Genomic DNA, 23602 nt, shown 5'->3' on the forward strand with positions numbered 1-23602 from the left:
GTTAGATAGATTTATGTACTCTTGTTAATATCGGTCGTTTTCCCTTGAATACTTGAGCAAGGGAAATTACAGTATGTTGAGAAATAATTGGATGTATCTTAAACAGAAATTCAAATGCAGATTTACTTTCAAAGAGTATTTGAATCCTGAAAGAGAATGTAGTTGCAAGAAATTCCAAGAAGAAATGCAGCAAAGTGTGTAGCTGCTGTAACTGCCAGACTCAGGCTTCTGAAAGATGTCATGTTTCCTTATTGAACATGTACAGAAAATCACAGCCTGTACCATGCCTCCAATTACATTTGAAGGTAACATATTCTCTTTAGTAAGACTTTGATCTTTGCACAGGCTAAAGTTGGCTTCATTTCAGGGAGGATTTTTCCCCTGTCAAAGTTTCAGAATTGTCTCTAGAAGGAGCAAATGTATTTAGAACTATCTATCTTTCCTGATACTTTATTTGAATGAATGTTACAAAGTTTTCACAAATTAAACAGTTCATGTAAACAAGAGTATTAATTCAGTTACTTGCTACAATGAAAATTTTGACATTGTTTTGTTGTTTTTTTTCTTTTCCTGATTATTTTCTGGCTTTCCCAATTTTCTGATGCTGCAGTTGCAAACATACTGTGGCGAGAGGAAGGTACTGCAGTAAAGTTCTTTTGTCGTAGTGATAATGTGCTTGTCTGCTTTAATAATTCCATGATGGGCCATTCTCCACTGACTTGCCACTAACTCTATCAACTTTCACAGTTACCAGATTAAATACAGATCAGACATTTAAAAGCTAAACTATTCAAATGAGAGATGTCACTCTTGTAATATAAATTGTACCTATAACTTCTTACATTTTTCCACTATGAAATAATAGATGATCATAAAATATATAAAAATGTGAATTTTATATAAACTGTCACCGATGTGAGTAGCCTGAGATTCTCAAGCTGCATTAACAATTGCACAAGTGTCAGAAGTGCTCCCAAATTACCATAATTGAACAAGTAAGACATAAATTCAATACACTGCATTTTTAAGCAAGCAATTCAAGCTCTTCCTCCTCAGTAGCGGGTATTGATGTTTACTAGGTGAGCAACAAAAATTGTGGTTTTGACTGTTAGGCAAAAAAAAAAAACCACAACAGGTTTTGCTTCCGTCTATCCTTTAAATCGATGCAGGGTAAAGGTTGCCCCATTTCTCCTTGTTTTAATTGGCAGTTAAGATCTCTAGTTTGATCAAATTTATAGTGTGCCCTGTACAAGGTCAACATCTGTGTATCTTGGAAGCCAAATTAGAAAAAAACCCCATCCTAAACGGCTAATAGACTCAAAGATATTATGGAGGCACTTGAAAGGAAAATTTATGTGATTTTGTGCGCCCTAGTGCTGTCATAATTTCCAAAACGCACAGTAAGACGCATTGTGCAAAGGCCCAAGGAGCTCTCCAGCAGCTCGCCCATCTGCCTCTGAAGGGGCACGGGTGGGAGCCTCTCCCGGCTTCGGGCTCCTGGGGGCTGCGAGCAGCGTATCCCCTCGCTGGAGGAACGTTCTTGGCTTGAAGTCCAGGCGTAAGGCAGTTCGTACATCTGCCAGGTGCGTATGAGGAAGCTGGGACCTCGGTGTCCTTCCAGCCTTGTGGGGAAGGTCTCCGTGCACTTACACACTGCTCTCGACCGCGTCCCACGGCAAATCCCCCTCCCTCCCTCCCTCCCGTTGTTCCTCCAGGGAGGGCTGCGCACTCGCTCTGCCTTTGGAGGGTGCAAAGACCCTTCCATAAGCAGTGCCTCCAGGTACCCCAAGTGACAGTTGTGCTTCATGCCCTTGGCTTGGAGCTTTCTGGATTGCTGTGGCTTGGCCCAAAGGATTTCAGGGGCAGAAGGAAAGTGCCAGCCCTTAGTGCTACCTCAGCCAGGTATGGAAATACCCGATGCGTACCTGTTGTCCCGCCGTCGGCTGCAGACGCGTACACGCAGCAAATGCAGCTGGCTGGAGGTCGTGAGACATGGCACAGCCGCCTAAGACAGCTCTCCAGCACTTATTCCCAAATACGCTACCTGCAAGTGCCTTGTGCACAGCAATGTAGTGTCTCTTTACTGCTGATGTTCCTGCAAATGGCATTATGGGCACTAAGAATTGCTATTTCCCTTCTGCTTGGAAGTGAAATCTCTAGTGCATCTAATCAGTCCAGCATCATCTGCGTGATGCTACGTGGCTGTTTATGTACTGCATCCCTTATGCTCCTTTTTAAAGAAAGTAGTTGGATAACCCTAGCAGATGTAGAAGTATAGTAATATTTAAAGAATAACCAAGAAGTTGGTTGCAGAAAGTCTTATTATAATTCTGCTAAACAATATGGACTTACTGCTTATCAACCTTGCACATTTTAAATAAAAGTATGAGCAATGTACAGGGAAAACATGGGCGGTAGAAGCAGATTTACTATTGATGTTCCTAAACAATTCAGTATCTTTAGAGCAGGTTTATTCCCTTGCCTGTGCGGTTCTATAGTATTTGATCGGCACGTTCATTCTAGACAAAGAATCCATCGAACATACTTTAGCATGTGAAATCTTGGCACAGGGAGAGCTGGAAGAGAGGAATGGTATTTTTATTTTTACATTTTAATGTATTCTTACAATTCCATTAAAATGAAAACTTCAGTGTAAGTAGCAATATTAACAAATGGATTGGTAGACTTGAGCTCCTTTAAAATGATCACGTCCTCGCGCCCACAAGGTCTGTAGTAACTAAAGCTATTGGGAAAATGCCTAGACAGAATATTGTGTAGAACAAGCTTTTGCTTCAAGTCAAAGTTTTAACACAAGTATTTGGTCATTTTAAAAATCAGTCTATCGGTCTGTTCTCAAAACCTTTCGCAGACCATGCACAAGTAAAACCTCAAGAAATGAGTGCACATAGCATGACCAGCCAGTTAAACGTGGAACTGGAAGCACGTGCAATATTTACTCAGTGTACAAACTGGTTTTTGATTTTGTACAGAAAAAACTATGAGTAGCCCAAATGTGAGGTAGAGATTTGTTTTCATGCCAGTGTTCATTTCTGCAGTGAGTGTTGCTTACTTTATAGCTGGATAAAGGGAGCATATCGTGACAGCAGGCAATCTTCAGTTATATGAATGTATGCACTGAAAGAGCTGAAAGCTTTTTTGTTACCAAATTTAAGTTCTAAAATACTTCCAAGCATTTAGATTAAATTGAGGAAAATTATTCAAGTATCAGATCAGAGGAGAGTATTCCACAGTGACAAATCTGCCCCTTGATCTCAAAGGAGGGAAATAAAAATGTACACTCAGATGGAGACTGTATTCCTCAAACAAAGAAAACTCTTGTTGTCATCAGGTGTCCTCCTGAAGTTTTTAAAAAATAAAGATGTTAGAGTCAACTTCATCTGGAATGGTTCAAATAAGAACCTTTATGTTTAGGACACCCTCCCCATTCTTGATGGCGTTTTTATTATATTAGGGTTTTTGTTATACAGATGAGGTATGTTGCCTTTTATAACGCCTTTAGTTTTTGAACTAGTTGTGTCATCCAGCCTGAAATGCATTCAATTAAAAAGGGGAAAAAAGAAAAACCCTCCTCATTAGTCCCCCAGTTCCCAATATAGTACCTGCCTCACTAGTATAAATAACGCAACTGAGCAAAATTCGCCATTGCCCACCTCTGTATTGAAATAATTCCCCAGAACAAGGAGTTGCAGCAGTATAGTCAAGAGAGGAGTCTGTTTTACCGATGTCCATGAGATTGTTTAGAGATGTACCCCAATCAAGACTTGGCAAATACTTTGTAAGTCACAACAAAACACCTGGTCTGTCTAGTAAAAACCCTGCTTTGCCTAAAAATCAGTGTGGAGATTACTCTCTGAACAAGTATTTTAATTTAAATTGGTAAACTTCTTTAAAAAGAGAGTACCTGAATGCTATTAGTATTTTGTATCATATTTTTAACTAGTCAGCAGAAAAACTTGCACTCATTTTACTGTAAAATAAGCCGTGGGACTTGCCAAGTCACTAACTCTAAACCTACTGGGGTAAAATTATTATCAAAGTATTTTTGTGACTAATTAACACCTTAGTTCTGAAATACACACTCATTGTAATAGGATCATCAGACAAAATCACGCTACTGTCGTGCATGAAAATAATAATAAGCATCTTCACAATGGTCATAATTTGTTTCCTGCCTGTTTCCACTTCTTAGGATTAAAATCCTTTATTCATGAAAATATGTGCACTCATTGCAGCCAGGGTCAAATTCTGCCCTCTGATGTATTCACTCAAATCCCACTGAAGCAGGTGGGAGTTGTGTGCATGCTGTGAGCGCAGATTTTGGTCCAAAGTGCCCAAATGAAATGTTTCAACAATATACTCGGAAAAAGTTAGCCTTGAGTCCATAAAGATAAATTAGTTCTTGATGGAAGTTTGGTAGCTTTTTTGTACATGCATGATCCCTCACTGTGGCATCACATTTAAGGATCACGGCTCCTGTACCCGCCTGATGCCCTAACTGGGGTATTTCTGTGGTATGGTTTAGAGAGACTCAACTTGAACAGGGTCAGTACAGCAAACACCACGTGCTGAGACCTTGTGCTCTGAAGCCACTTATTTGGCAATAAAAAGAGGGGGTTTTAGCACCAAAACCCCCCTTCTAGCCTTACTAAATACCATGTCTTTTAAAAAACTTTCCAAAAAGGCATTTGTCCAAATTATACAGCTTTCTACTGTTTTCCTATGATGATTTACAAGTTTTCCTATGATGATTTAGACCTCAATCCTGCAAACACTTAAGAGATGTGAGACACTCTGTAGATGTGAGCAGTGTTTAGAGGTGCCACCACAGGACCAGCCAAGGGAATTGCAATGCTGAACGTTGTTCAGATCTGTAGAACCAGGACCTTATTTCTCCATGGGTAAAATGTAATTAATTAGAAATTACAAATTATCACATCACCATATTGTTGGCAGATAAGTACACTATCAACTTTACTGGGGGTGACAGTGGTCATTGCAAACACTTACTGGTGGTGGTATGAAAAAGATGAAATGATGCTCGGGTCTTTCTAACTAGAGTGTTTGGAAAGATCCTGACCATTTCTTAAAGATGCTCGTTACTGCAATTGCATGTAGCTGAAGAACAACTAAATTATTGGTGTTTTAAGGCATTTCTGCATGACAGAAATGATAAAATACGTTCTCCTAACAGCAAAGCAATGACAGACAGACAGTTTTCCAAATCTCCTGGAATGCCCCAGTTGGAAAAATGAGTGCTATTGCGATGCTGAAATACTCCACATTTGTGAATTACAGTTTGCAAGATTTCAAAAATGTATTTGTTTTGGTGGCTGTAGTTAGTTCATCCAGATAGTGTAAGAAAATAGAGAAATATATATATTTTCATTCATGGAACAGATGTTAAGCACTTCCATTTTGCATCACAGTTCCAAGAATTCAAGTTACCTGTAACAGGACCACCTTCAGATTAATTTTAACTAAAGCTTCTCTCTCAGTTCTCAAATTGTTAGCAAGCTATTTTTAATGAAATCGTAGAAAAAAACAAAGTCATAATCTGAGGGAGATAACAATGCAATACAGGGTGCTTCTTGTAATCAAATCCCACTCCAGTACATATGCGCAAGGCCTGAACATAGTTACTTGCGTATAACCGCTGCCACCAAGGCAATGCATTTTTGAATGTGTCTGTACCTCTTCACTCCTTGAAGCCCTTGTTGTGACATGAAATTTGATTTTGTGAATGCACCGACTGCATCCAAATGACCAACTTTTATGTAAGGCAGATTTTGTTTGTTGGGGGAGGAGGGAGAGTTCTTTAAAACAGCTATGGATACATACCAAAAAAAAATCCTACTCCTTTTGCTTTATCCCCCTTCAAGGCCTGAGTGTTGGGAATATGTTCTATGTCTTTTCTGATGATGGGATCACAGTCCTTCAGCCAAACGAATGTGAAATCCGGAGACACATCAGGCCCGAAGAGAGGATTTTCACGAGTTATGTAAGTCCTAAACCCTGGAGCTACAGCCAAAAGCTGGGAAACTTTCTCTTAATCTCTTCAAAGGTTGTTATTGCTCAAGGACCCGTTTGACACAGTGATGTTGGAGCTTGGTGGGCTTCATGTGGTATCCCTGAGGTATATCATCTTCTCCTCTTGAAAATTAAGGGAACCACATATGTTATAAGGCTGACATGGAAGATTACTGACACCCTGCAGAGAATTTGACTAGTTTTCATATCAAAATGTAGGCAAAGACTTTCACTTGTCCTGTTTGACCTATTTACATATCTATGCCCAAAAGTTGTAACTGGGCGGTAGGGAAAGTACCGAAGTCAATAGCAGAGGGATGCACACATCACTCACTGGTGCTAACTGGCCCCTTTTACTGATGGCTCGGTAGGCAAAGGAGTGGGCTACTTTCTGCTCTTCAGAAATGGTTTCCCAGGTTAAACCACAGCAGGGATGCAAGTAATAACGCACGGAAGATGGCCGTGCCGTGCTGACCCTCTGCATCTTCTGCTGCTGAACCAGAGACCCGCACCGTCCTTGTTTGCTGTCCGGCATTTTCTGCCAACACTGAGTTTACCTAACCCTTGCTTTAGTAAATCACAAGGAAATTTTGTTAAAGTGTCAGTGAATGTCAAGCACTGGCTCGTACGTAGTGGAGCTCAACATGGCAAGTGGGATAACACGTGCCTGGAGGCCCTGTGAGGCGAATGTTTTCAGTGACCTGTGTTACGTACTCCTGTGCCATAACATATACCATGTATATGCTCATGAAATTACCAATTCTTATAAAACACAGGTGCTGAAATACATTCAGAAATGCTTTTTTAGTCACTCCTTTATTTAGGTGGTGTTTTTGAAAAGGGGAAGCTCAGAGTGTGGCTCTCTTCTGAAGAAAAGGACTCAGCCTTGCTTTCAATTTTGGGAGGAATAAAAGGGGAGAATCACTATTATGAGCCCTGCAGGCTGGGTCAGGCTCTGCTGCCATGGGTCACGATCTTCTTGTGAGCCTGTATTCAGTATTTTTTTAAATCTCAATAGGTTTGTGGTTGATGTTGGGGTTTTTCCCACTGGCTTTTAATATACCTCAGTAGAAATCCAGACTGATGCTCACCCCAAGACTGGTCCTTAGCATGGGCTTAATATTATTAAGCCACACTTGAGCTGTTGCTACTCAAAGACAGAAATCTTGTGTTTCTTTTCCAAAGAGCTGTAAATATTGAAGAGGAGGTTCTGGAGAAACAGCTTGAAAAGAACAAGGGAGAGAGGGCACTTAAGGAAATAATGTCAGCACAGTGGTGGGCATAAAAGGGATTTTTAACGTCATTACTTGGCTGCCTTTCAGAGAGACCTCTAAGGGTTTCCTACAGATATCATAGGGCCTTTTGCCCTTGGTATAGGGAGGACTGACTTTTTTTTTTCCTCCCTTTTCCCTTTTAGTGTTCTTGAGTGTTCGCCACATAGACAGTGACACCAGCCTGCAACTTCAGGAGGGTTTCTACAGCAAAGGTTTCTTTGTTTGCTGTTAGAGGGCACAAAAGCAGATAGAGCAGCTGCAGCTGAGCTCTGTAGCGGAACGGCCGGTGACCTTTCCCTGCTCCCGTTGGTTTGGCTGGATGCTGTGTTGTGAAAGCCCAAGCCCCAGCGCAGAGCCAAGGATGAGGAGGGCAGTTTGGAGGCTATCAGGTGCTTGGCTGCGTGAATGGCTGCTGGAAGCCCAAGGCTGGGCTTTTGCAGCATCTTTTAGCTTGCAGTGGCGTAGATCCCCAGCCTGGCTAGAGGGCCAGAAAGGAAAATGCAGCCAAGTTGTTGAGTTTTGTATCTTCAACCCTTACACGTGGTCTCCACCAAGCTACCTAGCTGACAGGGCTGTGCTGCTTAAAGGTGAAATCTTTTTATCCATAATCATCGCTCTGATACAGACACGGCGCTGGCATTGTTTTTTCTTGTACCTCCTCTTTCCCTGAACAAGCTCTGCTGCTGTAATCGCTTTCCCCTTAGGGAGGTTGTGCCATTATTTAAAGTGACCCAGCTGTTGTATTGACAAGATTTAAAACCAACAGTTGAGCTCACTGAAATATATATGTGTTCATTTAGTTTCACCCTCGTTTCCACACCACAGCCTGGTTCCACATAAATGCTTTTTCAAATAAAGCAACTCGACAGAAGGAAGAGCGATGAAGAGCAGCCAACGTGCAGGGGCTTGTTGGTGAGATCACACGTGACTCTTCAAACTTAGGGTACCAGTGAGCTCCCGCTAAAGCTAATACCAGTTTTGCACAGGACTCAGTGGGTGGAAGATCAGAGGCAAAATAATGGCATCAGGCAGCTGTGAACAGGATTTGGTCCAAAGCAGCAGGATTTGGTTCCCTTTGAACAGGGGAAGTCTCTGTGTCGGAGCAATAGACTGTAGGACCCTACTTGTTTTGCTACTGTTTCCCTGAGCACAAGCATCTTAGAGCACGCTCTCCTGAACTGAAAATGAAGACTTTATGAAAAATATAAAGCTGTGATTCAATTAATGTAAATCACTGTTTTTTCAAAGCACAGAGTGATATTTCTATTGCTAATAAATGCTGACAGCACTGCAAGTCTTGATGAACCACAGCGTACTTCAAAAGGTAGATCCATAGGCTGAGTGGTTATTTAAATTCAATGTGAGTTTGCAGGAGGTCCAGCTGTTTAATGTCACTGGGTAGAACTAGGCTGCAGTGTGGTACCTGATAAAATAATTATTTCATGTTTTCCAGGAAAGAAAGAGGGAAAATACCGTCCTAATGGAATCTCCAGGGAATTTTTTTCCTATGGTTTTCAAGGCTAAGCTTCTTGCTGCTCCAGACCCTGAACTTGTAGAAATTAAACCTTTTCTCCTCTTTTTTTTTTTTCACCCCTCAGGAAGAGATCTGTCCTAGAGTGGAAGGTGAAGGCACTCAGTCCTGCGCCTGGGCTTCAGCGGTCAATGTCAGAGACAAGTACATTTATGTGACACAGCCTAAGCAGAATAGAGTAATGATAATTGATATCCAGACTCAGAAAGCCATACAGGTACTTACAAGGGGAACTCTTTATTCACTGATGGCAAAAGACTTGACGTGGGACAAAAAAAGTAGATCTTCACCCAGTGGATCTGCTGACATCACTAAAAAGTTGGGCCTGTGTTGCTTTCACCCATGGGGTCACACAGTTTGTAACCTCACTGGCAGGAAAAAACTCCTTTACAGGCTGTTTGTCATCATCTTGGGGCTGCATCTGCAGCCAGGCTTGCAGCTAGCGTGGTAAAATAATGCTAGAACGAATTCCTGGCTTATGCTTACCGAGCCACTGCCTGACCTCGGTTATAAGCAGGTTGGGAAGAATGAACTGGTGTGGGTATAACTCAAGCAGAAATTGGCCCCTGATCTACTGGCTATAAGCAACAGCATAAGATGGAGTGATGTCTAGCCGGAAAACAGCATCGGGCAGCCAGATTTTTCTACTGCTGGTGCTGCCGCTGATCCCCTGATTGATTTGAAGGTAATTGTGCAAAGCTGCACAAATGGGTATAACAGCGGTACGTGGGAGTGTCTGCAGTAAACTAATACAATATTGGTCATGTGCATTTGGGTCATTATGTAAATACCTGTCTCCTTTTTTTTAAGTCCTTGGACGTTGACCCGTTACCAACCAAATTACATTATGACAAGTCCCACGACCAAGTCTGGGTGCTTAGCTGGGGTGACATGCGGAAGTCCTCACCAGCGCTGCAGGTGAGTCCTTGTGTGCCTGAGCCTTCGCCCTTCCTTGTCTTGGCATCGTCGGTAGCAAGCTGGTGACTGGTTGGTTGCAGGTAATTAACAGCATTTAATGGTCTGGATATAAAGCCGCTCTTCCATTTGCATATCTAGTGTGTTTTATTCATCCCTCCTCCGTCCATCCTCACATATTTTTCCTGCTGTTTAATTTGTTTTTGAGCAATGACTGTGCCGTAGGCTGGCAGCAGGACTGTTTTGTTGCCAAGGTCTGTTTTGTTTTAAGGCTGATGACAGAGCCAAGTGCCGTAAAGTCATACAGCAAGGGCTGGCAGCTGACGGCGAGCAGTACGAGCCCGCGATGCTGCAAGTCATTTGTACAGCCTGCGTGAGCGCAGCTTCTTTTTAACTTGATTGAGGTCTAAAAGCAGTGGGTACCAAGAAGCCACAAAGAACGTACTTTCTGTATAGAAATGTGTTACTCTTCAGGTTATTGGTAGTGTTTCATCAGAGGCACAAGTCAGGCCGAGCAACACATTCAAGGATAAGCCTAAGGAAGGGACTAAGTGTGTGCTCACTGCAGAGCTGCAGCGCACCCTTCTCGGACGTTATGATGACCTGTGAATTTTTCTGTCTGCCAAAAAATATGGGGGCATTGCATAGAAAAGAAACATTAAAACATGAATGAATTGTACTGTGCCTCAAGATTCATAACTCCTTCAGGATTACTAGCCTAGCACCCTTGTTATGCATTGAGCAAAACCACCCTGTCCTCCAGTTTGGTAAAGGCTTTTACCTCTTCCTGTCTTCCACATAGAAGTGCAGGTTTTCTGCCAGTGCACCAAATAGCTACTTATTTTCCTTAAACTCATTTTGTCCCTTGTCTTTCACAAGCCTTCAGCCTCCTTTTGGATGATGATGGAGCATAATGTGGTAGAATTGTTCCTTTCATAGTAAAATGCAGAAAAGAGCTCTCTAGGGCATGAAAAAAAAGCATAAACAGCAAAAGTAAAGCATCAGGGACAAATTCTGTTATTGGGTGTCAGTGACTCCACTGGAGGGGTACCAGTGAGGTCCCTGGGGCTGCTCCACGCTCAGCACCATCAGACCCACAGTGATATTGGGCTCTCTGGTGCACAGTAATGCACATAGGTTTGGACAACTAAATTAGCTTCCATGTCTGGATTGCCCTGGAGGATTCACTCTTCTGTTGACGGTACAGAAACAGTAAGTGTAGGCTTCTAATTGGGCGTTTTGCTGCTGCTGCATGTCATATGACAGAGTTGACACCAGAGCTGATTTGATCCATCCAGACATACCCTTCTCTAGTAATTATTTTCTGGCGCTTGCTGCCCAACCTTTCTGGAAACATAGGTGTCATGTGAAAGCTCCTTCTACCAGAAACGTTTGCTTCTATGTCTACATAAAAGCATTCCCCAGCAGGCAGAGAAGAAGGATGGCTGTGCTTTCTGACCTAAAAACCTACAAATCTGGAGGCTACGATAGTCGTGGGGCTGCCCAAGGCTTCACTGGAGATGCTGCCCTGTGAAGGTGGGATGAGCCATCCCCACCAGCCACATGCTCCATCCAAGATAACGGCTACAGCTCGCAGAGTTCCAATAATAAAGAATGGACCAGCAACTCAACATGGGCATTTTCAGGAAAAGATGCCAGAAACAGAATGGAGGCAAATAAATGAAGGTTTCTGAGGCAATCCCACCAGGTTGTCTCACCTGGGGATGAGCAGTTTTCCGTACAGGGTATAAGGAGACAAAATGGACTCTCTTTACCCTTTCTGACTAAATTTCTTCCATCCAGCTGTGAGAGGTTTCTGTAATTAAAGGAGAGATGGGACAAGCATGTGATTATTAAGAAGAACACACCATCTGCACAGTTGGAAACCTGTTATAAGGCTCCAGCTCTCAGATAGTCCTTTCTGTTATCTTTATGAAGTGCACTTACACATGTAGAGAATGAGATTAGCATCAGCATCAGCACATCTTTTCTTTTTTCCGACCTTCCTTCCCAAAAGGTGGGCAGCGACTAATTTGGCAAAGTTAGTTCTTAAAACCTGCGGTGGTTAGTTGCAGACAGGCAATAAAACATCTTTTTTAACAAAGATGCTGCTGCAGAGGTTGATCTAAATTTCCACTCGTTCTTTGGAAGTCAGGGATTTATCAAACAGCCCGTGCAGCCAACTAATGGGGTGCTGTTGTTTAGCCATTACGGGCTTGTGGGAAGCAAATGTCTGGCCTTGTGAAAGTACCGTGCAAGAGCAGGCATCTTTCCTGAGCAATCTAATTGGAAGAAATCTAAATGGCACGACCAGAACAGCTGTCTGAACTAAATCGCATAGGGTTTTAGCATTTCCTTAATGAATTATGTAGCTGTAAACTCAAAGCAACTACTGTTGCACATTAGAGCAGCAGAAGTTCCTAATGAATGGACTAAAGTCATCTTGAACTGAGCAAACAATTTGAGTATTTAACATTTTAATTATTGAAAACTTCTCATTTTCCGGAGCGGTGGAGGAGCTGAGTTCCCATGGCCATGGAGGTGTGCGCCGTGCTGGAGGACAGCACGGAGCGGGGACAGCCAGTGGGCCTTTCTCTGCTCCTCCCTGAATTTTATACGGTGCGGTAGATGGATGAACAGTTCTTCTCCTTCAAAGCGATAATTAACTTCTGTGAGTTAGTGTTTGATCCTTCAAGCTGGTAAATTATCGCTGTGCGTTTAAGTGAGATTAATAAATATGACCATGAAATAAATGTTTATTTTAGACAGTGAGGAATAAATTATTATGGTCTTAGTGTTGTCATACTACTTCAGCTCCTGCATGACTGCTCTGTCTCAAGATATAAACATCAGATGAAAGTCAAGTTGTGTACTTACCTTACAAATGTCAAGCCTCAAATACTATTTATTAGCACACCTTTTTCAAGACAGCTATACCAAACAATATTTGGAAGTCATTAATCAATTTGAGTCTACTACATCCCTGGGAAAAGCCACTCGGTACCCTGTATGACTATGTAATCTGTATTTACCTTTCTGCCTCGCTCGCTGCTTTTCCTGTACTCAACCTCATGTGTATTTATTGTAGGTAATACCAGAAGCAAGCGCAGGGGAGGATCAGCATGTTATCCGCACGCCGTTTGAAGGAGTGGATGATTTTTTTATACCACCTACAAATCTTATTATTAATCACGTTAGGTAAGAAGTGATCTTCATGACTAGCAACAGTGACCACGCTGCTCTCTTCTAGTGGGCATCCTTCTAATAATCTTACAGCACTTCACAAATGTGAATGAATGCATTCATGATCAAGCTAACTACCCTTATCCCCATTTTCACGTGTGAAATGGAGAAATGGTTGAGCAAATTACCAATAGTTATTCAGCGAATCAGTGAAAGAGCAAGAAACAAACCTGGACTTCCCTTAGACCATTCATGGGTGTTCAAACCTCAGCGTGGTGAGGCATGCCTCCTTGCAGCGAAGTATGACACGCTGCCCTGGCTTGCTTGTGCCGGGAATTTGATGGCCAGAAAGTTGCCTTCCCTGCCTCAAAACCGCTTTATGGATCTGAGCAGAAACCTATGTCAAAGATTTATTGCCTGAAGTGGTAAAAGTTTATTCTGCCTGAAGCATAAAGCATGGTACTTCCACGTATTTCCAACTTGTTCAAATATTGGATCTCTGTGTGAGGTGTATGGTTTGAGCAGAAGAATGGTATGCGCCGCATATTAAAAAAAAAACCACCTCTTTGAACCATCAGTTTTGAATGTTAATGTGATGTAGTGGTTAATGAGATTGTATAACTAACATACTAATAACTTGGAGTAATACTGGCTGCTTCCCAGCAGGCACAGGAAGCCTCCCATTAACATTATCAAAATTGATGATAACTGCACAGCAATTTATACTTTTCTTACCATGTTATAACATAACAACTGTTTAACCATCTTCTGTCCCCAATATGGTTTAACTAAGTTAAACACTCAAAAAATCATAATGTAACTCCTTACGTTAATCTTAGGTTCCCTGCAGTGAACACCGAGGGGGGGGGGGGGGAGTCACACTTAAATGATTATGTGTTGAATCTGGTCCAAAATAAATAACTTTGCTTCCTGAAACACAAAATAATGAGACATACTTCATGGCTGTCATTCTTAATTTTTCCCTGCCTCAATTTTCCAGTTTGCTTTCAAAATACCATTATGACTACTAGTAGTGCCAGGAGGTAGATGACTCTGCTGAATGTTAAAGCCTGAGATGAGAAGGTATGGTCTGGGGTCGAAGACAGGAAGATGGAACAATTACACTTTTTTTTTGTTTTATTGTCCTTTTGCTTCAGCATAATTAATTGGCTGTATACAGATGATCTTCTGTAACAAATATTAAAAGTAGATAATTGTCTATAGTTTTCCATGTGCAAAGCAGAGAATGCTGTGCCTAATTTCCTATTTCAGTTGTTCAGGGCCAGATCTTTGTCTGTTGTCTCTCACCCTCGGCACAGAAAAATAATTGCTCACAGTCTAATGAGACTTGCTGAGATCATGTTCTAAATTCTCCACTCAGAAACAATAAATGGCAATACCAGCATTTCCCAGGAAGGTGAATATTTAAGTAATCTCTTCTGTGAGCCAAAAAATATTTGTATGTAAATGTTCCTGCATATGTATTTCAGCTGCCTGGTATTTCAGATAGATATCTAGGAATGTATCCATTTTTATTAGTTCCCAGGGTAGATTGTTGTCTATTAAAAACTCTCTAAGTGCAAGGTTTTCTTTGAGATTTCAGATCACAGATTTCATGCAAGTGCTGTGCCTCTTCCGCAGCTGTGTGCACATAAAACACATTCTGACCCACTTTTTTAAATTAAAGTTTATGATAAGAACCATTTTTTAACTTCTTCAGGCATTTGGCCAAGTATTAAGGAAGTCTTGGGAAAAAAAATGCTGTAAGGGAAAGCATTTTTTAAAGTGTACTTAGAATGCATTCATCCAGGAGAAATACAAGTGTCATATCCAATTTCCCCACACACAGTGCACTACGAATCTCCACTGCAGATATTTTCTGAAGTCTCTAATGGATGTGAGTATAATGGGAAAATGAAGGGCTTAGCCCAGTGATTTTCATGGGATCATACACTACATTGGCTCGTTCTTTGGAAGTGAAATCATTGCCGAGTGTCTCATTGACAGATGGATTAAGAATAAAGAAATAAACCCAGTGTTTTAAGCAAAATACATATTATCTGCACACAAGCACATTGTCCTCCACATTTCACAAAGCAATTTTACATCTTTTGGGGAAAAGATACAAAACTAAGCGCTCACTTCATTTCCTTCTGTCTGCATTGAATGGATGAAAAGATACTCAATGTAAAATTAGTTTTCCTAAGTCAGTATCAGTGACCTGTGAATCCAGGGGAACACAAACAGTCTGTTTCTATGGGCTCCCTCTCAAATTAAGCAGAAACCTTTCTTGGCTATTCTTGACCTTTTCTTGTCTTCAGCAAAGGTCAGATGTGCTGCAGCATGTATCTTTTATAGAACATTTATTCTCTGCTCACTGTTGTCTGCCCTCTCTTGAGACAGAAAACAAAGACCCCTTTTCTTCAGCGTACCCTGGCGGGGTATGTTCCTCAAGAAATGTTTTACACCTTCCCTGGGCTTGGTGGGACGGTGTTTAACACAGTCTGCTCTACACCTCAGCCTTGCCAGGTCCTGCAGTGGTCCCCAGGCACCACGGGTAGCAAACGCACATCACAGCTACCCTCTGATGCTGTAATTTAATAGATGAGGTTGGACGTGGTCTTCACTCGATGGTTATACATACAGCTCGAAGTTGCTCTCTGGCCCCAACCTGGCAGGGATATGCTTTATTTTGAACAGTTTTCCATTTTGAGATTGAGGAAGTCTTGAGTATATATTGAACAGATTAAATATAAAACTGGTCAACACTAGCCTACAAAACACCCAAGCCTTGATATCATTGCTATTGCAAATTGGTCTTCCCCGTAAAAGGCTTCAGCTCTTGAAGATGTTATTCAAATACCCAAGCACATATTCAGGCTTCCAGGATCAGGTTGCTAACTTTAACCAAATAGGTACCTCCTTTTAGCATGTTTCAGAAGCACTAAAACGAGCAAGATTTCTTACAGAAAAGAGACAGCATTATTGCACACACTTCTGAAACCAACAGGATAGAGTTTCCCAGTTCTGCTGACTTTTGTCTTTTCTCAAGCATATCACCATGTCTCCAGAGATGACTTCAGTGTCATGTTTTCTATTTCAGGTTTGGCTTCATCTTTAACAAATCGAAATCTGCAGTTCACAAAATTGACCTGGAAACTGTGACTCACATCAAGACTATCAACTTCAAAAACTATAGCTGCATACCGCAGACCATGGCTTATACCCACCTGGGCGGTTACTTCTTTGTCCAGTGTAGGAGGAACAGGTCGGTGGCTGCGTTGCCGCAGCTCGTTATTGACAGTGTTACCGATGCCGTCATCGGCCCCAACAGCGACGTGTCGGGCACACCTTATATCTCACCGGACGGACGCTATTTGGTCAGTGCAGATGAAGACAGTGGCAGGATCAGAGTCCAGGCTCTAACTGTCCGAGGGGAAATCAAGTTGATTTACGACTTACAAACAAACATACACGTATCTGATCTGACATTTCAACCCTCTTTCACTGAAGGCAATCAGTACTATATATATGCTACTTCACATTTGCAAACAGATGTGCTTTTTGTAGAGCTGTCAACGGGGAAAATGAATGTACTGAAGAATTTAAAGGACCCTATCACATCCAAAGACTGGCCCTGGAGCAACTACAACAGAATTATGAAAGACAGTGGATTATTTGGACAGTATCTCATTACACCAGCTAAAGATTCATTGTTTGTTATAAATGGGAGGCAAAATACGTTACGCTGTGAGGTTTCAGGTATAAGGAGGGGTAACACAGTGGTCTGGGTTGGAGAGGTATGAAAGGGCAATAGCAGTAGAGCCTTCGGCAGGCAAGTACCGGTTGGACCTTTACACTGCAACAAAGGAGCAGTAGCATTGTATATTTTTACACTGGGAAAAAAAAAAAGAAAAAAACAAAAAACCCCTGTATAGGCTTCATGGTACAACACTGGTCTACTTGCAAGTTTTATAATATAAGGTATGCTCTGCTAATAGGAAGTGGTTTTGAAGGGATATTTTTTATTTGGGGGTATGATTTCTGGTTATGAGGAAAATGCTGGGAAGTGAATAATATCTCCACTGAGATACCGTATAAGCCACGAAACCTAGTGATTCTGTAGAACAAAACAGATTTTGAGTTTCCATACTGAGGAGCTTTTGTGTTATGTTCAAGCCATCACTTTTCTTTCCTGTATACCTTGCCCGTTAGCTGTGCTGACTACCCCACCCCAACACAGAGAGACTACAGAAGCAAAGACTGCAGTTAAAATTCAACTTTGGATGATGAGGGAAACAAAGCAACAGAGAGCAGTTTTCAACCCACAGAAACCTAGGAGCGCGATTTAATGAAAACTGATCAGTTTTCTCTGCAGGATGGCTTTGGGAGGATTCACAGATGCGATTTCAGAAGGAGGCATAACAGAAATAGTAACTGTCAGCTCGCTTTCTTCTGCACTTAATTTTGCTCTTGGTACTACTGAAGGCAATGTTATGAGGTTCCCCCCCTTCTTCTAATGCATATTTGTGTGATTGTATTTGAGAAATTTGGCATGAAATATCCAGGCCATTAGAGTGGGTAAAAGCCAGGAAACACTGAGCAGGGGGTCACTGTTGGTAAAAAATTTTGTTGAGAAGGGGGCATTAGTCTTTCAGCAGCTCGTGAGTGCGGTCAGCTTGGGCACAATATGCAAAATCTGCTCTTCAGGGGCAGAGAATTAGTTACGATTATTCCCATAGGAGGCAGCAACACTTCTAGAAATTGTTGGTTTCTCTCATTAAGTATTTAGTAGCACTGAAGTCACTTGGTTCTTCATAAAAGAATAGCTACAATGACAGAGGGTATTTTTAATAGAAAACTCACTCATTTTCTAGTCATAGCCTTAATTTGCCTATTTCTTTCCAGACATCCCAGGAAACAATTTTTCTTTGTGATTTTTTTTTCTTCCCATTTATAGTACACTTGTTTATAGTCAATTATCTTTTAGTTATGAGCAAAGAGATTCATGTAAAACCAGCTGAATTACCCTAGAATGCAACAGCTGGCATTGAGAAATTTCAGTTGAGTTCCCATAAAAATACAGATCCATTTGCACATTTGGAAGATATAAAAACTTTTCTAGTTGCGTTTTTGTAACTTTCTATATCCATCACCATGAAGTAATCAGGGCAAGAGCAGCTATGGCTCGCAAAGCGGTGCAAACCAGGTGAGCACCACTGCCACCATGAACAGGCTTTGAAAATGTGGTCTTGAGGTGGGTGAAAACTCTCTCTGAAGGTAAGCATTTGTTGCATCGGAGCCACCCGTGGCCTTTCAAAAGACCTGGCTCGTTTTGCGAATGACCTTGTTGCCCACACTTTGTACGAAAGCAGCTGCTGAACGCATCCAGTGATATGTAGTGGCGGAGTAGTTATTTTCCAACACAGATGCTTAAAGTCGCCCATTTCACGATGCACGCAGAGGGATTTTAAATGAGAAGGACGCAGACTAACACTGGTAGTCTTTGCTTTAAATGTTAAACTTTACCAAAAGAGTAGCATTTTAGCGTGGCTGTAGACCTGAAGTAATTTAAACCATTTCGGTTCTATAGAGAATATATAAAAATCTGTTCAGACAGACAAAGAAGGGGAGCTGAATCCTATGAATTCATTAAACATGGAGTCCTTGAAATTGCCCTTCAACATCCATAGGCTGAACCCTACATCTTTTCACTTATGAGCCATAGGGGTTAGAAGCGACTATCCCATCATTGCAACACAGACATAGGAAACAGATTGGCATAGCCTTCCTTTAGCAATGCATGGTGTCCATGATTTTCTACTCATCTGGTTAGGAAACATACCCATGTCAAGGAAAGGAGAAGACCAGCTCTGTAAGTACCTTTAAATATGCACAACTCCTTTCTTGAACGAAGCTGTATCCATACATTGCAGTCATCCTAAATGTGTTTTACCAAGGCCAAACACTGCTCTCGTGTTATCTTTTATGACTTCTTGAATATTTTATTATGCCTATGGTAAGTTTCCCCGTAGAGACGTTCATTGTGTCATAGATCAAGCAAATATTACTTTTTTAAGAATATTTAAAAAAACTGTATATATCTGTTCAGGTACATATTCTTGAGGCTGGTTTATATATAGGCTGTGAAAGATGTGTAACAGACCTCACTTCTTCCTGTTTGTCGCAAAATACTGGAATAGCGTTCACTTGAAAAATCCCACTTGGACCTTCCAAAGATGTTCCCTTTCTTCCCTCTTCAGCCCAAGTTCTGGTGATGTGTTTTCTAAATTATCCTGATGGTTATATATCATACTTAGAAAATGAAGTACAACTTAGATTGTCCACACTACTTGTGAACAGTTCCAATGACAGTCAAATCTGACATTAAAGTGCTGCACATTTGTTATTCTGATTTTATTTTTTTTATGACACCGAAATTTTGTATCTACTCAAAAAATGTTTCAACTCATTTTTCCCTTTCAACTCGGTCAAAAAGAGACTACGTTTCCTTGTTTGCAGTTTCTTTCCCACTCCCTTCATGTTCTCCACCAATTCACAATTAATTCCTACCTAATAAATTAATTAATCACAGTGATTAATTGAAATGAATTTAAATTTAATTAGTGGCCATTTAGTTATCCTATAACACTCATATATGAGTTGGGTATTCTGACACTAGAATCACGGGAAAAATAGTCCCTGGTTGACAATAAGACTCTAGTCCCAAGATCAGATGCATTTTCCATCCATCGTTGAGGTTAAACAGCAGTATAATGGAAATACTGTTTTGTCTTAGTATTTTCCTCAGTATTTTCACTTTCTGAATGAGAGTTTTTACTTAACATCTTTAACTATGCAGTTCAGTGACTATTGACAAACCATCCACTTTTCTTTCAAATTGGAGAGAAAACTCACGAGTGCCTTAATTTGGAATCTGTGACAATAATTAACATATTCTTATCATTTAATACTTTGATTTTTTTTTTTTTCCTTACCACTACAAAAAAAGCAACAGACGTCCCAAAAGATGTCAGTGGGCAGAGGTGGGCATGCCCACAGGATGGGTGGGAGATGGGAAACTGGCCAGGCTGCTCAGTCACCCCTGCAAAAGGGGTTTAGCGAGGGGGGGGCTGTTGAAAAACTCCCACCTTGAAGGAGTTGGGCCGTTTGGCCGCGTTGACCACCATGAACGTGGCGTTGCCCGAGAGACACGCGAGTCCTGATGACCTGTTGACAAGTACTTATTTACTCGATTTATACCATGATTAGGTCTTAATTACTAGAGCGCCCGGTAGTGTGCTAGGTACTGTGTAAACCAGATAAAAAGGCCAAGATCTCAATTCTGTAAGGAGATAACAGCTAATTCCCCGTATGACCTTACAGCAGGTCAACAAAATGAACAGGAAAGCAGGAACTGAGGCTGAGGGAGACGTAAGCATTGACAGGAGTGTGATAACCTGGTTATTTGTCAAAGATATGGGTATGCCCTAAGACCCCCTTTGTCCCTCCCCATTCAGGGCTTTATTTTAAGTTCATGTGTAGGTGTTGCTTCTCTTCATCAAATGCCTGGGGCTGAGACTGGGACTGGGACACTCGACCCCAGGGATTTCCTATGCTAGGACTTGCCACCTCATGCTGGGATAATTTCTCCCTTAGAAAACCAGGGAGTAAATCATGCTTGTTCTAATGAAGTACATCCCACGAGGTGAGCATCCAGCGCCTGGTTTCCGTACTGGATTACAACTCCCACTCTACCTCCCATCCGAAACCTACATTTACTGCCTGACTCACTGCTTTGCACATTTTCTCTTGGGCTAACCAAACAAACAAAAAAAAACCCAACAAAAACCCTACAATACAGTTAGGTTATGGCAAACAAAGCAGAGATCAATGTTATAATTTCCTCTTCTAGTGCTGCTTCTTGCTCCTAAGAGCTCACCCCCCCAACCCAGCAAACCTCCCCTCTGCCCTCCCTCGCACGCATTTCCACTGCCAGCCCTGTGCTTTCACGACAGGTACCGCCAGCTGCTCTTCCCCAAATGCTTTGAGCTCCTTTCCGGATTTCACCCCTCCTTCCCCCTTCATGCATCTCTACCCTGGTGCTGCGGCACGTGGTGCCTCCTGCCGCATCGCCGTGATGTCCTCCCCCCCCGCCGCTGCCTGCTTTACCCAGTCCCCGCTGGAGCAAGAGATTTTTATTTCATTTTTTTTTCCCCTTGTTACTTTTTGAAGCAGACTGAAATAAAACGCAGGGAAATCTCTCCATCTGGAGACCAGGAAAACCTGTGTGTTTCTTTTATATGAGAGACGTGCGACGATATTTGGTGTTGAGGACAGGACAAATTCCCAGCCAAGCACAGGAATGTAGTGCTGCTATCTGCTAGAGGAAGAAGACGACACCCGTTTTTTTAACCTGCCACCAACAAGAGGGTGGGTTCTTTTTTAACACTGATCTCTAAAAATAAAGAATAAAAAGGCAAGGCTATGAAGATTTTTTAAATGAGGCTGAAAAGAGGCAGGCAGGCAGGAATCTCACCTCTGCTCACATCTGGTAAAAATCAAGCTGCCCCCAAAATGCAAAGGCGCTGACTCAGGGCTCATGCCCGAGCGGTGGGACTGAGCTGCAGCCTGGGCTGGGTCCGTGTGATAAAAGGGGCTGCAAATACAGAGCTGCAACTATTCATTTATTTTTTTTTTATTACATGCAGCGCGAGCTGGCTGTTGCAGCCCAGCCCAATGCATTTGCCAAAACACCTTAGATGCTGAAATCCCATGGCTGCCCAGTACGATGAGGGGGGATTTACAGCCCATACAGGCAGAGCAGGACGGTTTGAGCATGACCAGTGCAACTTGTTATGTTCTTGGCCCGATCTACTCTCTGCACCAGCTGAATTGATGCCCGTAACTCAGGTCGGCAGCGTGCACGGTTGGCCCCGCACAGCCGGGGGGGAAGACGTACCAGTGCCTTCACGCGCTGCTCTTAATGACCCTCAGCGCCTTGACACAGATGCTTGGGTGACTTACGCTAGTAAAGAAGTTCTGTTCTCCTTTGGGTTTTTTTTTTCCCCTTCCTGTAATTTCATTTGTCCCTCATTGTAAGAAAAAAGAAAATTCCTGAAAAAGGGATGAAAACTCACGCTAGTGGCCCAAAACTCAAAGGTGAGCAAGGCTCTTGCATGTCTCACCTTAAGTTTGGGAAACATGGGGGATTGCAGCTCATATTTTCCAAATGCTTGTAGTTGTTGCAAGACAAAAACCAAGACAAAAAAAAGTCATTATTTTTTTTAACCAGTTCCCAATACTAACTTTAAAAAAAAAAAAAAAAAAGAAAAGAAAAAAGAGCCCTGCTGTGGTGCTTCTACCATGCAAATTGCCGCTGCCTAGAGGCTTGTTTAATTAAGCGCTTCAGCCTCTAACCCTTGGCAGTCTATGGTGTCTTTGACACTTGTCCAAAGCCATCAGATAAAGACAGTAAGCGCAGCAGAGAGCAGAAAGCCAGCTGTGTCTAGTAAACAAGACAAGCACTAAATCAAACAAGAAGCCCATCCCAATTTACAAAGGTCAGACCACTGGCATTTCCAAAAGTAAAACTCAAATTCCTGGATTAGCAAAGGTTTCTCCCCACAGTTGCATGTGCGTGATGCCGTGCATGGCTTGATGGCCACTCACTGTCTGCACCATCGGATGCCCAACCCAAGAGCCATGTGCCTTCCAGTTGCTTTTTACCTTACAGCAAGAGGGTGCAATGATGGCCGGCACTTCAACCGCCCTGTAATCATGGCAGAGCAAAAAGTGGAGCCTTACCCAAAGAGATTTCTTTTTTACTGCAAGGAATATTGCAGAGGGAGAGTTTTTAATGGTTTATTTAAGGCCGCAGTAAACTCAATGTTAATTGACTTCCAGAAAGTGGAGGGAAGCTTCTGCATAGGAAAGTGCATAATTTCTGCAGCGGATTTGCTTCAAGGGCTTGCAAAGCCTGATCTGAGTGGGGTCAGGCAGGGAGACCAGGCTGGCATTGTGGACTATCACCTCTCTTTTCTTTAGGTAGGTCCAACCAAGCTAGAAAAGAGTAATAAGGCATCTGCTAGGAATTTATATTTTTTCAAACTGTATTATTTCCTACTTTCAACCCCCATCTGTTTTAGCACAGCTGCACTGTGCATGCTGGACCTCCTGTAAGCTGTTTCTGAGCGTTAAGAATGCAGAATTTTCCAAACATCAGCCCTGAACACCCTGTTGTGCAGATAATTCAATATGAGCAGCTATATTATATTTATCTGTATTTGGAGTGTTGCATTGCTCCAGTCTTATTTTTACATGGAATCCAAGGCAATTCCTTTAAAATATAGTGTCAAAAATATTGGTGGACCACAAGTAGAGGCTAACTGCTGGCTTATTAATTACCCTCTCTAGCATCCCTTTCTTTCAAGTGGCTGATCTGAAATGGTCTATACCCACCTGAAACCTAAGCTTCAGGTTGTTCTCTTCATCCAGATCATCAGCACATCTAGTCTTAGTGCAAGTAAAATTCCCTGCTGTGCCCAGCACAGCTGAACTGCTCCAGGAAGATACCACATATTGACACAGACAGCAAGTGCCAGCAAGCCCCGCTCCCTCGGCAGTTTTCCAATTCCCAAGCTTGCTCAGC

The 23602-nt window shown here is 42.1% G+C and overlaps 1 protein-coding gene across 2 annotated transcripts in view; it reads left to right on the forward strand.

The window, feature by feature from the left end:
* Nucleotides 1-19360, forward strand: part of FSTL4 (follistatin like 4) — a 240710-nt gene extending 221350 nt beyond the window's left edge. The window contains exons 11-16 of one of the 2 annotated variants that reach the window (XM_029998045.2): nucleotides 611-637; nucleotides 5901-6019; nucleotides 8921-9070; nucleotides 9664-9771; nucleotides 12857-12966; nucleotides 16055-19360. In XM_029998045.2, coding sequence (XP_029853905.1) covers nucleotides 611-637; nucleotides 5901-6019; nucleotides 8921-9070; nucleotides 9664-9771; nucleotides 12857-12966; nucleotides 16055-16757 — 1217 coding nt within the window. In that variant the 3' untranslated portion in view covers nucleotides 16758-19360. The remainder of the gene's footprint in view (nucleotides 1-610; nucleotides 638-5900; nucleotides 6020-8920; nucleotides 9071-9663; nucleotides 9772-12856; nucleotides 12967-16054) is intronic. The other variant, XM_029998047.2, reaches the window with a different exon arrangement.
* The last annotated feature ends 4242 nt before the right edge of the window (nucleotides 19361-23602 follow it).

The sequence above is a fragment of the Aquila chrysaetos genome, chromosome 22, assembly GCF_900496995.4.
Source record: "Aquila chrysaetos chrysaetos chromosome 22, bAquChr1.4, whole genome shotgun sequence".
In the NCBI taxonomy this organism is placed as follows: Eukaryota; Metazoa; Chordata; class Aves; order Accipitriformes; family Accipitridae; genus Aquila; species Aquila chrysaetos.